This window comes from Chenopodium quinoa, unplaced genomic scaffold, assembly GCF_001683475.1.
Source record: "Chenopodium quinoa cultivar QQ74 unplaced genomic scaffold, ASM168347v1, whole genome shotgun sequence".
Lineage (NCBI taxonomy): Eukaryota > Viridiplantae > Streptophyta > Magnoliopsida > Caryophyllales > Amaranthaceae > Chenopodium > Chenopodium quinoa.
In genome coordinates, this window is record NW_018745000.1 from 3,731,842 (window position 1) to 3,745,873 (window position 14,032).

At 34.7% G+C, this 14,032-nt stretch overlaps 2 protein-coding genes across 2 annotated transcripts; one reads left to right on the plus strand and one right to left on the minus strand.

Annotated features, from left to right (window-relative positions):
- Positions 1-6,209: 6,209 nt before the first annotated feature.
- On the minus strand, positions 6,210-9,535 carry LOC110707426. The gene is made up of 2 exons (XM_021885448.1): positions 7,984-9,535; positions 6,210-7,508 (listed from the first exon to the last, which is right to left on the minus strand). The coding sequence occupies exons 1-2, from the start codon at positions 8,059-8,061 to the stop codon at positions 6,546-6,548; spliced, it is 1,041 nt and encodes a 346-aa protein (XP_021741140.1). The 5' UTR covers positions 8,062-9,535; the 3' UTR covers positions 6,210-6,545.
- Positions 9,536-12,197: 2,662 nt separating this feature from the next.
- LOC110707428 (chitinase 2-like) lies at positions 12,198-13,541 on the plus strand. Its single transcript, XM_021885449.1, has one exon. The coding sequence runs from the start codon at positions 12,510-12,512 to the stop codon at positions 13,368-13,370; it is 861 nt and encodes a 286-aa protein (XP_021741141.1). The 5' UTR covers positions 12,198-12,509; the 3' UTR covers positions 13,371-13,541.
- The last annotated feature ends 491 nt before the right edge of the window (positions 13,542-14,032 follow it).

A 14,032-nucleotide genomic window follows, 5' to 3' on the forward strand; every position in this document is an offset into this window, starting at 1 on the left:
TAGCTCTTTTTGATTGAACCACTATAAATCTTGTGTGTTTTATTTTGTTCATTTTTAATTGCTTTCTCATTTAGCTTTGCATTGTTCCTCAATCAAATTCAAAGTCCCAAAAAAGGTCCTATTTCATAACATGGATTAATTTGATAACTTAGAGTGAGTACATAAGCATTCACAAGTACTATTCCTTTTACTTTAAACTATATTGGATGAATATGAAATAAAAAAATGAAGGCGTACCTCTGTAAACAATCGAGCTCGATCTTGTGGGTCTTTATTTGCTGTTGGGAGTAGCTTGGCAAGTACATTATGCAGAACGGTCCTATTTGCTGAAATTCCAATGACAGAGCACATAACAAAGATGATTATGGTTGCCCATAAGGATTTATGCGATATCATAGAGTATATACCGGTCATAAAAGCCAACATCGTGCCATAAAGGGCTTGCATGAGGATAAATACACTGCGATCAACTAATAGATATGACATGTCACGGTTTGAAACCATAGGCCATATTTGGCAAAACAGGACTAACATTGACGTGCACATGGCATACGCATCCGCTAGCAAAAACACTAAAAATGCTGGATTATTTGCTAGAACTGCACTGCCAGTCTCATTATTAAGACCACCAGGGAGCGTAAATCCAGCTGCAAATATGATTGTTGCTAATAGAGCTGCGACAACAGACAATGTGTTTCGCATTTGATCCAGATTTGTTCGGGGATGAATATATGTTGTTCTCAAAAATGGATTCACTTTGATTGTATTGCACATTTTTTCCTAAAACAATAAGGAATTAATAATGAGCTCTATTAATATAAGAAAAATTTGTCTGGAACGAACATATAAATGTTTACTATTTTGTCTGAAAGGACCTTATTTGTTTAATGTGGTCTAAAAGGACCTTGTAAGTTGATTTTGTTGTTTGAGGGAAGCTTGAGGTCGGAATCCGGTAATAATTGACTATTTTCTCCAACTTGACCTTTCACGTGACCTTAAAAAAATGACCCTCAGCTACTACGTACAAAAAGCTCATTTTTTGTAAAAAAGACTAGTAGAAACATACCTAATCTTTATCTTCTTTGACAAGTTTATCAAGCAAAGCCATAGAATTTCTACCACGATAATCCTCAATGTTTCGCTCTACATCATCATCAAGGAGTAGTACCTTAGCTAGTAGCATATCCTTCCTCAGTATTGCTCGATGCAAAGGCATTGCACCTTCATGATCAGTAGTATTCTTAAGTTCAGATATGGAAGGCTTCTTCAACAAGTTCATGTAGTCATCATAAGTTTGCAATTTAATGTGGTGCAGTGCCGCAGTGGAGTGTCATTTTGTTCGAGACAAATCTTCAAAAGGTCATCTTGACAACGATCAATGAAGGCAAGTACAGCCCATGTCTCTTCTTTCTCACATGCTTTTACCCAATCGAAGTGCTCTTTTTTTTATATTAGATGGTTTCTTAAGCAAGTTTACAAGCCATGGGATGTTCGCTTCATTAGCTTCATCAAGGGCGGTTCTTCCCTTGTTGTCAGACACATTGGTCATCCACCAAAAATTTTTTAGCAACTTTCTTCCAATTTTATCTATGTTCATGCAAAATCAAAACATTATTCATGAAAAAATTATCAAAAATAATATAAATATGATTTTCCGATCCTTAAGGTCAAATACCCCTAAATTATTAAAATTAGGAATCAGTTATTTAATTCAAACAAATCTTACCTGGGACATGCTTTAAGAGATGAAGCACTGTGGTTCCGTCATTGCTACGCAACATTCTAAAGAAATCATGTTGAGCTCTCAAAATTTCCTCAACAACAGTTCCACATCTTGTAAGTACACCATCATAGAGCGGGTTGTGGCCTTCATTGCTAAGAATCATACATAACTTTGAATCGAGGTTTGTGAGATGCATCGGAAGTTGTTCATTTTTATGACTTAAAGCTACGTGCAAAGGCGTATGTCCAACAAAATTCTTTATCCTCCAAGGAGGACTGTCATCAGTTGACATCCCTGAATATTTCATTTCTTGTTGGTAGTCTTTTATAAGTGCCATCGCGATGTCTCTGTTTTCAATTGTTACTGTAACATGTAACGGAGTATCACCCTGACTTCCTTCAGCGTTGTAGATTAAATCCCTGTAGAATTTGGACCTTGTAGCTGGAAAATCCTCAAAAAGCAATTCAAATGGCCAAATTTTGTTCAGTTGTACCCATTGGTGAAGCACGTTGTATTTCTTTTCATCTACTTTGTCCATTAAATCTGGATGCTTCTCTAGGAGCAATTTTAACACTTTTTCTGCATTTATAAAATATTGCGATTGTAAGATTAATGACAAACTACAAAAATTGTCTAATTAAACGAGCATCCCATGATGAGAAAGAGAATGTTGAAAAACTTGAATATATTTGAGTATACAAGATTATATAGTACTATCCTTTTTTTTTTATTAGTTGATCCACTTTCCTTTTACTTCTAAATTTTATTATTTGCTCTATTTTTTTATTTTTTTTTGAAAACATTAACAACAATTTTTACTATTGTTCTATCCACCGACCACTAGTGGTCCCCTCATATTGTATTTTAAATATTTTTCACATTCTCTCTCCTTCCCATTTATACTCACTTTTGATTATTAAGAATTTATTATTCTTCAACCAAATCCAGCCAATTCCATCATATTTTACACAAATTCTCCAAATAAAAAAGTGGATTTATGTTAATTTATTGCAAAACGGGTTAAAATTATCTTTAAAGTATTTAAACTTACCATTTATACTATAAAAGTTATTAATTTTCTAATAATAAATTTTATCTTACAAATATATAATGTATTAGATTAATCATATTAGTGTTTATATTATGTAATCATAAATCCATAAGAAATAACACATTAAAATAAAATTCAAATCAACGAATAATTAAAAATAACATTAGAAAAAAGTTGTATGGTTTTAAGTGCTAAGATAGCAAGCATTTTTACACAACAACAATACTTCTAGAGAGCAATTAAAGGTAAGACACTACTATTGGTAGTCAATGCAGAAACTCACTACAAGCTTCCTATGCAATAACATCTTCCTCTGTATGCACCGCTGTAGAGAGAACAGGGTCAGCCTCTGTTTGAGACTGTTGATGCATTTGCCCATCATTTTTCTTCAAACCTTGACCCCAACCACAATCACCTTTTGGGAATAATAGCGGGTATTGGAGAGGGTCATAACAGCCATAATTATGGTATATACGATGCGATTTGTCTGACCTTCCTCTTACAGTGATGTATGGTCCATTTGACTCACTTGATGAAGTATCATCTGGCCAGATTGCAGCCACTTCATCTGTTGTGGGAGCATTATAAGCACGCTGGTCAAGCACAGTGTTTTTGTTTATAATAATTTGTGTCTCTTCATGAATGTCAATTTCTTTCAATGAGCATATGGATTTTGCTGAGTTACTTCCATAAGGATTGCTATTATATCAGCCCTGATTTCTGGGAAACTCTCTGTCCTAGCACTCTACTCAAAATGGCCATCATAAAAATACAGTTGTAAATAGCGAGGGCCTATATCTTTAGGAATTAAATCAGGCAAGTAATGATAAATCTGGCCATGTAATTTAAAGACATAAATCCCTTTATGTTTTTTTGCTTTATAGTCACCACCAAATGAGCAAAATGCAAATAAGTTATTATACAAGCGAATATATCTTCTAAAGTGCAAGGCATATTCGTCATTAGATGTTAAAAGTCTATATAGTGCAGGGGGGTACTCATTAGTGGCTAATGTTATAGCCCCATTTCCACATCATAAGTGAAGTGTTTCATGCTGAAATTTTTTTGCATTGCAATGTGCACAGAAGCGAGGTGGTTTCAGTTTCAGAGGTGCTGTTGGTAATTTAAGGCCAACTGCAGCAGAAGGGGGTTCTGTTTCCCGGCAATTGAATGTTAGTCTAATTCACTTATGAATGCTACTGTATAGCTAAATCATAAAGACAGAAATATAGTGAAACTTACTGGGCTTCCTAACCGTAGGTAATTTGACTGTCTGTTTTTTCAAAACCACAACTGCTGCCTCTGCAATATGCAAAGTGCATGTCAAAATATTGTGCGATTAAATATAAATGAATGACAAAATTGCCTAGAATGTAAACGGAGATTCTCACTTTTAGTTTGAGTTTTCCTTTTCTTCCCTGTTTGTAGTGTTACAGGTGTATCATAGCAAGGCCCAGGCACTACATGTGAAGATGACTTTTGAGCTGTAACAAACATTTTCATTGATAAGGCATACAATAGCAATGCAACTTATATAACGATAGCAATTCTCGCAGGCAACAACGGAAATAGCAATAATTGAATTACCATTTTAAAAGACTTTGTTACTTGGCATCTAACTTGCCATTAGTAAAGGGATATAATTTTTGATCTTGAGTCCTTTAAAATGCACATAATGCAAATAAACGTATTTAAAGCTACCAGAGCTGTGATTAAAAAACACTAACCTTTTTTTTTGAATGCGAGGTTTCTTTGGTTTTGAATTTCTGGCCTCACCTTGTGCACTCGTTTCGCCAATTTCCCTAAAAGTTGTGAACAAAGTGCAACACAACAACCTTAGTGACACTATATAAAGACAGATACTAAACTGTCCCAGAAGCAAGAAAGAAAATAGGAAAACCTTATTGAAACAGGAGATTGAGACATAGCTGCAATTGTTCGTTGTCGCTTGCTAACCCGTGAGTTGTTGCTAGTTTTTTTCATGCACCATGCATTCATCAGACTCTGCGGCCGAAATATCTAAGCAACGAAAGCCAGTATTAGAAGCATATATAACTTGCCAAGGCATGTAGTGCTAACATTAAATCTGCAAAGCACAATTCAATCTCTCTGTTGTATCAGCAAACCCTGTCAAGCTTAAGCACAAGAATAGCTGAAAACATCTTGGGTTTCTTTGAACTGACTCATAATCCATTGCCCTTTTACTGAATTTTCCCTTTCAATTTGCTTGATTCTTCAATTCTATTTGTGATTTTCAAAAGCTTTGTAAATCAATAATTCACTTATCAAAGTATATACTCTATTTGCAGACCAGCTTATATATACAGCTAAACTTTTTAGAGAGGCGTTCCTTATTTTCTGAGTTATTTGCAAGCAGGCTAATCCACCATATTCAATCCTACCCTCAAATTTTATTTCAATCGATCGCATTGTAACCCTATTTTTTTGCTCTTGGCTGTGACTTTGTAGCAAGCACATAGTTTATAGATGACCATGCTTACCATGCATTGTAGTATCTGGGTTTTCAGCACTGTCATAGTTAGAATTTCCTTCGTTATTAGCAATTCTTGAGCTACTATGTAAGTAATCTGGCCCTGCATTTCTGTTTGTGCTCGGCTCACTTATTTCTCTGTCTAATGCAAGGAATCGCCAAACATTAAACATCAACAGTACAATATCAGTAAAAAAAACATCATGCACCTTTAACAACAATAGACCAATACCTGATGGAAGGCGGTGTTTCAGCCATAGACTGAATTTCCTGTAAACATTTACTAACCCTGGTCTTTGGGAAAGTTTTTTTTAGAGAGAAGGCAGCGATCTGTAACACACATATACAAATCTTGTGAAGAAACAATAGTGCTGAGAGCTATATTGAATACTATGTATTAGGAGTTTTGTATTTACTCATCATATATAGGCTTAAGACCTAAACCAGCAAATAAGGTTTACAGTGGCTGCTATAGATATCTAAATGTGGCTTGTTAGCTGGCAAGCACGATCAACCAGTAGCAACTCAAGGAAATAATCAGAAAAGCCAATGTGTAGTTGAGGATTATCACACCTGGAAAATACAAATATGTTACCAAAGTAAAGGGTTCTACCTTAAACCATTGCTCAACTAAAACAACGAAGCAGCAGTAGGTAATTAGCATAATGTGTATGGAAGCATGCATGATTAAAGTCAAATGTGACATTATTTGTGCAGCATCATACATAAACACATAACCATAAGCAGGCATAGAAAAAGATGACACAGAAATTAAGTATCAAAGTAAAGGGTTCTGCCTTAAACCATTTCTCATCTAAAATAATGAAGCAGCAGCTAGTAATTAGCATAATGTGTATGAAAGCATGCATGATCAGGGTCACATGTGACATTATTTGTGCAGCATCATACATAAACACATAACCGGGAAAAGGCATAGAAAAAAATGACACAGAAATTAAATTTCATTGATTAAGTGAAACAGACAAAATACATTAGATGCTGGAGAACCAGTCTAGGCTATTGTTCCCAGAATAACTGCTAAGCTAATACAAATCAGTTGAAATCTAAGCATTACAAAATGTTGCATTGCCACTATTTAACATCCTGGCAAACAAAGGGAACATAGCACCAAAAATAACAAAACAAAGCCCCCTCCCAAATACAAAGCACTGCAAACTAAGCATGTCTTCCACCATACCTAAACACCTAAAACAAACCTAGTACTATGGCACTGCAAAACAGCAAACCCACCCCCCCCCCATGCAAAGCACCACGGTCAATCAATCAAGCTTCCTACGTTTAAAGAAGGCATCAAGTTCAGCTGGAGCTGGTGATGGCTGCGAACCATAGCAAGCACCAAAAGATGACCTGGCTCTTGGCTTGTGAGGCGGTGGCGGAGGAAGAGCAGGAGACGGTATCTTATGCACAGCTGACTTAGGTGTGACACATCCATCCTCACCCAAAAAAGGAGCTAAATGCAAAGCACCTTGAATCCCAAGCACACGCTCTTTAGCTGCTAAATAGCTTTCCCGAGCCAAAGAGCACTTAATTCCAGCATATACTCCATTTCCATAAATCAGATCAATGATATCAAGATTGAAAGCAGTGCGCAGGAACTCAACAGCCTTCTTAGCTGCATCTTGCTTGGTAGCCCTAGAACAGGCATGGACAGTGCTGAAAGTGCACTCCATTCCAGTAGCAATTGAGGGGGCATAAATTGTAACCCATGACAAGAACTTCCCTGGTTTAACTTGGAAAGTCTCAACTTCTGAAACACGTGCTTTAGTCTCCAAAGCAAGAACGCGCAAAACATCTGTGTAGTCAATACAGACATATTTCTTGCGCTTCTTGTGATTAGGAACAGATGGCCACTTCACTGGCACTTCACTTCCAGCTCTTTCCACAGATTCAAGTTCAATGCGTTTCATCTGATACAGAAATTCACAACGCTCAAGCTTGCAGATTTCCTTAGAAGTCAAGTCTTCAACCTGAACACTGTATTCTATCCGCAAGGAACGCACAGCATCTTCTGCAGCCTTTTCACGTGATTCTCCAACCGTTTCAGCTGCACCACCCTCATAAACAGATTCCACGCCTGGTATAGTCTCCAAATCAACTTTCACAGAGTTCTTGCGGACATCTACCAAATAATATGCTGGTGGTGGAAGCTTTAGGTACTCAACAACTTGCTTGAGCAGGGAAGAAAAAGATATAGATATTTTCCGAGTTTGAGGCCCAGCAACCTGTTTGCATGATGATGGGGTAAGAAAGAAATCTATGCAAACAACCCTAAGTCAAGGCCATTTAAGAACTCATTGAATACCCTTAAGAAATCCCTATGTAAGTTTCTAATAGAAGTTACAGAGAACAACATAGGACAATCTATACACAATACACTGAAATCAGAAGATAGTAACTATGCCATCCCAACACATGTAATTACTTTTCAATACACTACACTCACTTCATCTCAACAAACAAAGCAAGCACCTTTTATATATTATAAACACATGATCAATTGCTGCTAATTTAAAACACACAACAGCACCTCAAACAAATCATATCGATCAACTTATAAAGCACATAACAAGCAAGATAATCACTCACAACATACATAACCATGGTTTTCAATAATGCTAATAGCTAAGTGTAACGGAAACCAAGAACAGTGAATAAACCTAAATGTGGGCATAAATCACAAAAAAGCTAATCACTTACAGAACCAGCTGTATCTCCACCCACTGCAAGATCATAACTCTGCAACAAAACCCAAAAGCATTTCAATACTTCTACCATAAACCAAGCTTTAAATGTAAAATTATTAAAACATGAATACTAAGCCAGATTGAACAATAAATCATCAGCTGTACTACTGTAATCAAAACATATGATAAGGAAGCATCATGTGCAGAGAAAAAGTCTACCAATTTATTTATAAGTGCAGGTCAGTGAATCCAAGGCCAACACAAAAAAGATGTACATACTCATGAGAACATAAACCAAGGTACCCATGGCAAGTGAAGCAACAAATGTTCTGTTTCATCCATCAGGCATGTCAAAAAATTCTTCAAGTCTACATTCATCAACCTCACAAGTGGAATGGAAGAGTGTTGCTGTGTCCATAATCTGTGGGAATGTTTGTCATAAATGTTCCATTTCCAAAGTCAGTAAAATGAAAGGATTGTGATCCATAATTGCAAGGATGCTAACTAACAGCAACCATATTTAGATCTAAATGAAACATTACCTCTAATGTAATCCCCATGAAGTTGAGCTCTGTAAATATATAGATAGATGATGAAGAAAAACAAGTAAAGGCCCATATATTTATGCTATGCTATATATAATCACAATAAAGGCAAAAGAGTAAACACACCCAAGCCCAAAAAAAAAAAAGGAAAATCGAAAAAGCCAGCTACATTTTCCACTTTACAAAGCATGCGCCAGCAATCTCACTGCCCAACACTCCATATCAGTTTTTAAAAAAGAGATCACTCGCTCTTACCCGCTGAACAATATGAAAAACCAATAGGTTAGAAGGTGCCTCATCAACAAATCCCAAAGACATCACTATAAACAATGAAATACTAAAAATAAAAAATAAAAAAAAGAAGGTCAGCAAGGTAAACCATATTATAAGCAATATATTATAAGCTAATAATAGCATCATAAACAAATGAACCCCCTTAAATAACATCAATCACTCATAATTGCATGAACACATACCTTGCTTCATCCAACTTAATTTAAAATAATGGTAGCATTAACAAATAGCAAAGCGCAGGACTAACAATAACTAATTCTCAATCCAACAAAATCAAGAAAGCGGTCAAATAGCCCAACAATGAACCTATAAATTGGCAATTAACTTATAATAAGTCAACATTAATAACGAAATAGCTCAGCAAAACTAATCTGTAACAATAACCCAACAATAAATTGGCAATTAAATCGTATAAAAGTTTGCAATTAATTAAACAACTGCCAATCAACAAAATCAAGATAAATTGGCAATTAACTTAAAATAGATCAACATTAATAACGCAAAAGCTCAGCAAACACAAATCTGTACCAATAACCCAACAATAATTTGGCAATTAGATCGTATAAAAGGCTGCAATTAATTAAACGAAATGCCAATCAACAACAAATTAACTGCACAAATTACACCAGCTAATTAGCAGCGACAACAACAAATACAATGGCGCAGCAACAGTTTGATCAAATTTATACAATAATAACGAAACAGCTAACAATAATTTAGCAATGCCTTAATATAAATAAATCTTATAAAAGTTTGCAATTATCCTTATACAATTTTGCAACTAATTCAGCTAGAGCAGATTAGTGTCCCACCACGTGCCAAAATACATGCAAACATTTAGTCAGAACTAATTTCTCCTCCACCACGTAGCAGGCACATGCAAAAACTTTGGAGGGCAATATAGTCACGCCACTGTAGATAAGGATTTTCCAGCACAAAATACAGGGGCAATTTCGCCCGTGCACTGTTCATAAGGAAATCCCTCATTTCAGCAGCAATTCTTATTTGTGTTCCCCAGATTTTATAGGGTAGGGATATAAACTAAATATTTTGCTTATAATTACGGATCTACGTCCTTGCTGAACAAGGAAGTCTATCCTTACTCAGTATTGTGTCTCTAAACTTATCTTTTTAATCTTATTGTCTACTTATTGCTTACTTATTGGTTATTTTTATTTATTGCCTTGTTATTGTTCTTGGTTGCTATATTCAATATTTACAGATTGATTGTTATTAACCCTCAAATCCTAGCAAATTCTTAGATGTCCTAACTGAGATTTGCCTAAAGAAACGAGACGACATGCGGAACATTAGGGTCTTAATTTCAACAAATTCGAATTAATTTTCTGAGTCAAATTGTTGCACTTGTGATTTCTGAGTGATTGAATTTGGAATTTTCAATTAAGTTGATGAATTCAAAGAACAAATTATTGATGAATTGCGACGATTAAAGGAACAAGGGGGGGGGGGGAATTGTGCATGGTTTAAGGAAGAGACTGGAATTTGAAAAAGAAATTGAGTTTGTAAAAGTGAAGTGATAAAGGAGAGTGATAATGGGTGGAAATATTTAAGGGTAGTTGTAATGAAAGATTCATGATGGTAATTTAGAGAGAGATAGAAAAAGAGAAAGAGAAAGAAAGAGTAGTGTGTGTTTTCACAGAGTTGTGAAGTACTGCCATGGCGGACTGGATTTTGCAGCGAGACGCCATGAAAATGGTAATGGTGGAAGTTTTGTATTCCGTACAGTAGGAGAGAGTGTGTTTAATTGGAGGGAAAAGAGGGTGGATTTAGGAAAAGGGGGTGTCATTTGAAAATTAGAAATCACGTGATACACACATGTGGAAAAACCGGTGGTCAACGCAGGAAAAACAATAGTCAACGTCGGAAATGCCCACTTGGCTATCTTGAACAAAATAATTTTTAAAACCGGTTTCTCCTGGCAAAAAAATTTGTAAAAGGTTTTTGTGAACAAAAAGGTCACTTTAAAGGTTTTACTGAACAAATTTTCCTTTTTAATTAAATATTTGGAACGGTGGTGTTAGACTCTTGCTAAGGGTGTGTTCTATTTACCTGATTTTCACTGATGTGAACTTATCTTAACTTATCTGAACTAACCTGAACTTATCTTAACTTACTAGACCTTATTAAAACTTGGTTTAGTTGTAATTTGTATTTGGGTAACCCTTACCAGAACTTATTAAACCTGATCTGAACTTTTTCGAATTAAACTGAACTTATCTGAGCTTATTACACCTAAAATAAAGTGAAAATAAGATGAACAGAACAGACCCTAGGTGAAACAACTATATGAAAAATCTGTTGGGGATTGATTTGGTAAATAAATTTTGAATTTGCTTGAATAATTCCGATTAAATTTCCTCAAATTTCCTGTTCATTTTATGTATTATCTAGTAATTGTTCTTTATATTGCTTAAATTAATCTGGTTATATTTTGGGTTTGCTTGAATTAATTCTTGATTTAGATATATTATGTTGTGTAGTTGTTGTATTGTGGTTGTATCATTGTTGAATTTTCTACTGTATGCTGGTTATATTTCATCATCACTGTTTTCTTTTTCTTTACGTTGTATCGATGTTGTGTTGTTCTTACATTGATGCTTAGCTTATATATACATCTTAATTAAGTTTAATATAATGTTGTTTTGCACTTCTACTTAAGTCCACGGGTTGTTGAAGGACTTGTTTGTGCTCAAAATTGGCTATGTTCTTCTTCAATTCCTAATATTGAAGAATATTTAGAGGAAGTTGAGGAGCTTGAAGAAGGTAATATAAAACAACATTTAGCATATGTTATCTGTTTCATTAATAATCTTGTTTATTTTTGTATTGCTAGACTGGAAGATTATGATGCTGAGATGATCGAGATTGATTGATGATGCCTTAGCTTGGAGTACTTGCTGAATTGCTGGAGTTGCTACTTTGTTCACTATGTTGTTGCTGGGATATATGTATGTTGTATGTACAATGTTGCGGTAGTGTCGCTTTTTATTCATTTTAAGACACTTAAATTTTTGTTTGTAATTTGTATTTTACTGGTTGGACAATTTATTATTATTATTATTATTAGTATTATTATTATTATTATTATTTTACAAAAATTCAGTTTGGTTTGGATTTAATTTTAACAAAATTCAGTGTGGTTTAGATTCAATTTTCAAACCGAAATTAAAACAGATTGAGTTAGACTAGACTGAATGTAGATTCAATTTCAATTCAATTTCAAAAATCCAAAACCGAATTAATTCTATTTTGGATTCGATTATGTAAAATTCTAACCGCAAACGAACTTTCACCCTTAAACAACAAGCATTGTGAAAGACACGTATTATTATATTAACTAAAAAAATGGATGAAGTATATGGTTGAGTACTTGCGTGTGAATTTGACAAAGAAAGAGTCATAGTATAAATTATTATAACCTACTTGGGAATGTTCTTAGAGCTATCTAGTTATCCTACAAAAATGAGAAATTGGTATCATGGTATTTTTTTTATAGCATAGTTGGGGATGTTCTAACAGCTATCTATTCATCCAAACATATTATTGAATTTTTGGGTGAGAAAGAGTCCTCAAATTTTTTCTATTAATATGGTATTCTTACCCTTCCCAAAAAGCATCAACCATTAACCTTCATCATTTGCTAAAAAAAAAAAAAAAAAGAAATACGGAGTATTTCATTATGGCCTCATCCTCTACAGGAAACTCAATGCTCTTCACAGCATACATTGGAGCAATGTACAAAAACATAAAATTTTCAGACGTACCAATCAACAAAAATGTGCAATTCAACTTCCTTCTTTCATTCGCTATCGATTACACAGAATCCCCTTCTTATCCAACCCCCACCAATGGCAAATTTAACATCTTTTGGGATCATTACAAACTCACTCCTTCTGAAGTTTCCTCTATCAAAAACAAGCACCCAAATGTTAGGGTAGGCGTAAGCATAGGTGGTGCTACTGTTTCGAACCACCCAGTTAACTTCATGCCCAGTTCAATAGATTCATGGGTCTCAAACGCTGTTTTTTCATTGAAGGATATCATCAATAAGTATCATCTTGATGGTATTGACATCAATTATGAGCACTTTGAAGGAGGAAGTGACACTCAGACATTTGTTGAGTGCATCGGACGGTTGATAAAGAATCTCAAGGAGAATAATATAGTGAAATTTGTGTCAATAGCTCCATTTGATGATGACGAAGTCCAAAAACGCTACCAGGCTCTGTGGACGAAATATGGGAAGTATATAGACTACGTTAATTTTCAGTTTTATTCATATGAGCAAATCACGAGTAAATCCGAATTCATCACTTATTTTAAGAATGAAAGGGAAAATTACAAAGATGGTAAGATATTGGCAAGTTATATTAGTGATGGAAGCAAAGGGCTAAAACCAGGAAAAAAAATCTTTAAAGCTTGTAAGAAGCTTATGGAAAAGAATTTACTACACGGGATCTTCTTTTGGTGTGCTGATGATTCTAAGGAATTGAAGTTCGAGCATGAAGTTAAAGCTCAAGAATTGCTTGCAACACCTTGATTTTTCAATCTTTCTGTAATTATTTTGCTTTCTAGGAAAGTTGCATGATTTTACTTGCTTATTAGGGGTAAGGTTTTGCATGTAACAAAAAATATGTCGTTATATGTACTGTCTTTCAAAGTAAGTTATTATATATGTTGACCTCACATACTTGATTGTTTTGAATGAGGATTTCCCAGTTTTTTATGAATTTTGTTTCTCACATGATATTTTTGTAAATAAACCAGCAACTTTATTCAACTATGGAGCCTACAATGATGAAAAAGTTGTTGATTTATTCACAAAAATGTCCGCACAAGAAATAAATTTCGTTTCTCACCATGAGAAACAGGGTATTTTCCTTTTGAATATGTCACAAGTACTGTAACTAATTACCTACATATTTAATGAATTCAATTCCCACTCCCAGTTAATTACAATTCTACTAATTAAGAGTTGGGAGAATTGTTCAAACAACGGTTAAAATGCCTATAGGTGGGAGAAAAAGTTGCTTGGACCTAATTCACAATAATATTATTGTGGGCATGAGATTTATATGCTCGCAACTGACGTTATATTAAACATAGTGTTCGTAATTTTAACCTACTCCCTCCATGTTTTGATAAGTATTACACTTTGACCGGCACATAGTTTTAGGCAATATAATTGACTACTTAAATAAA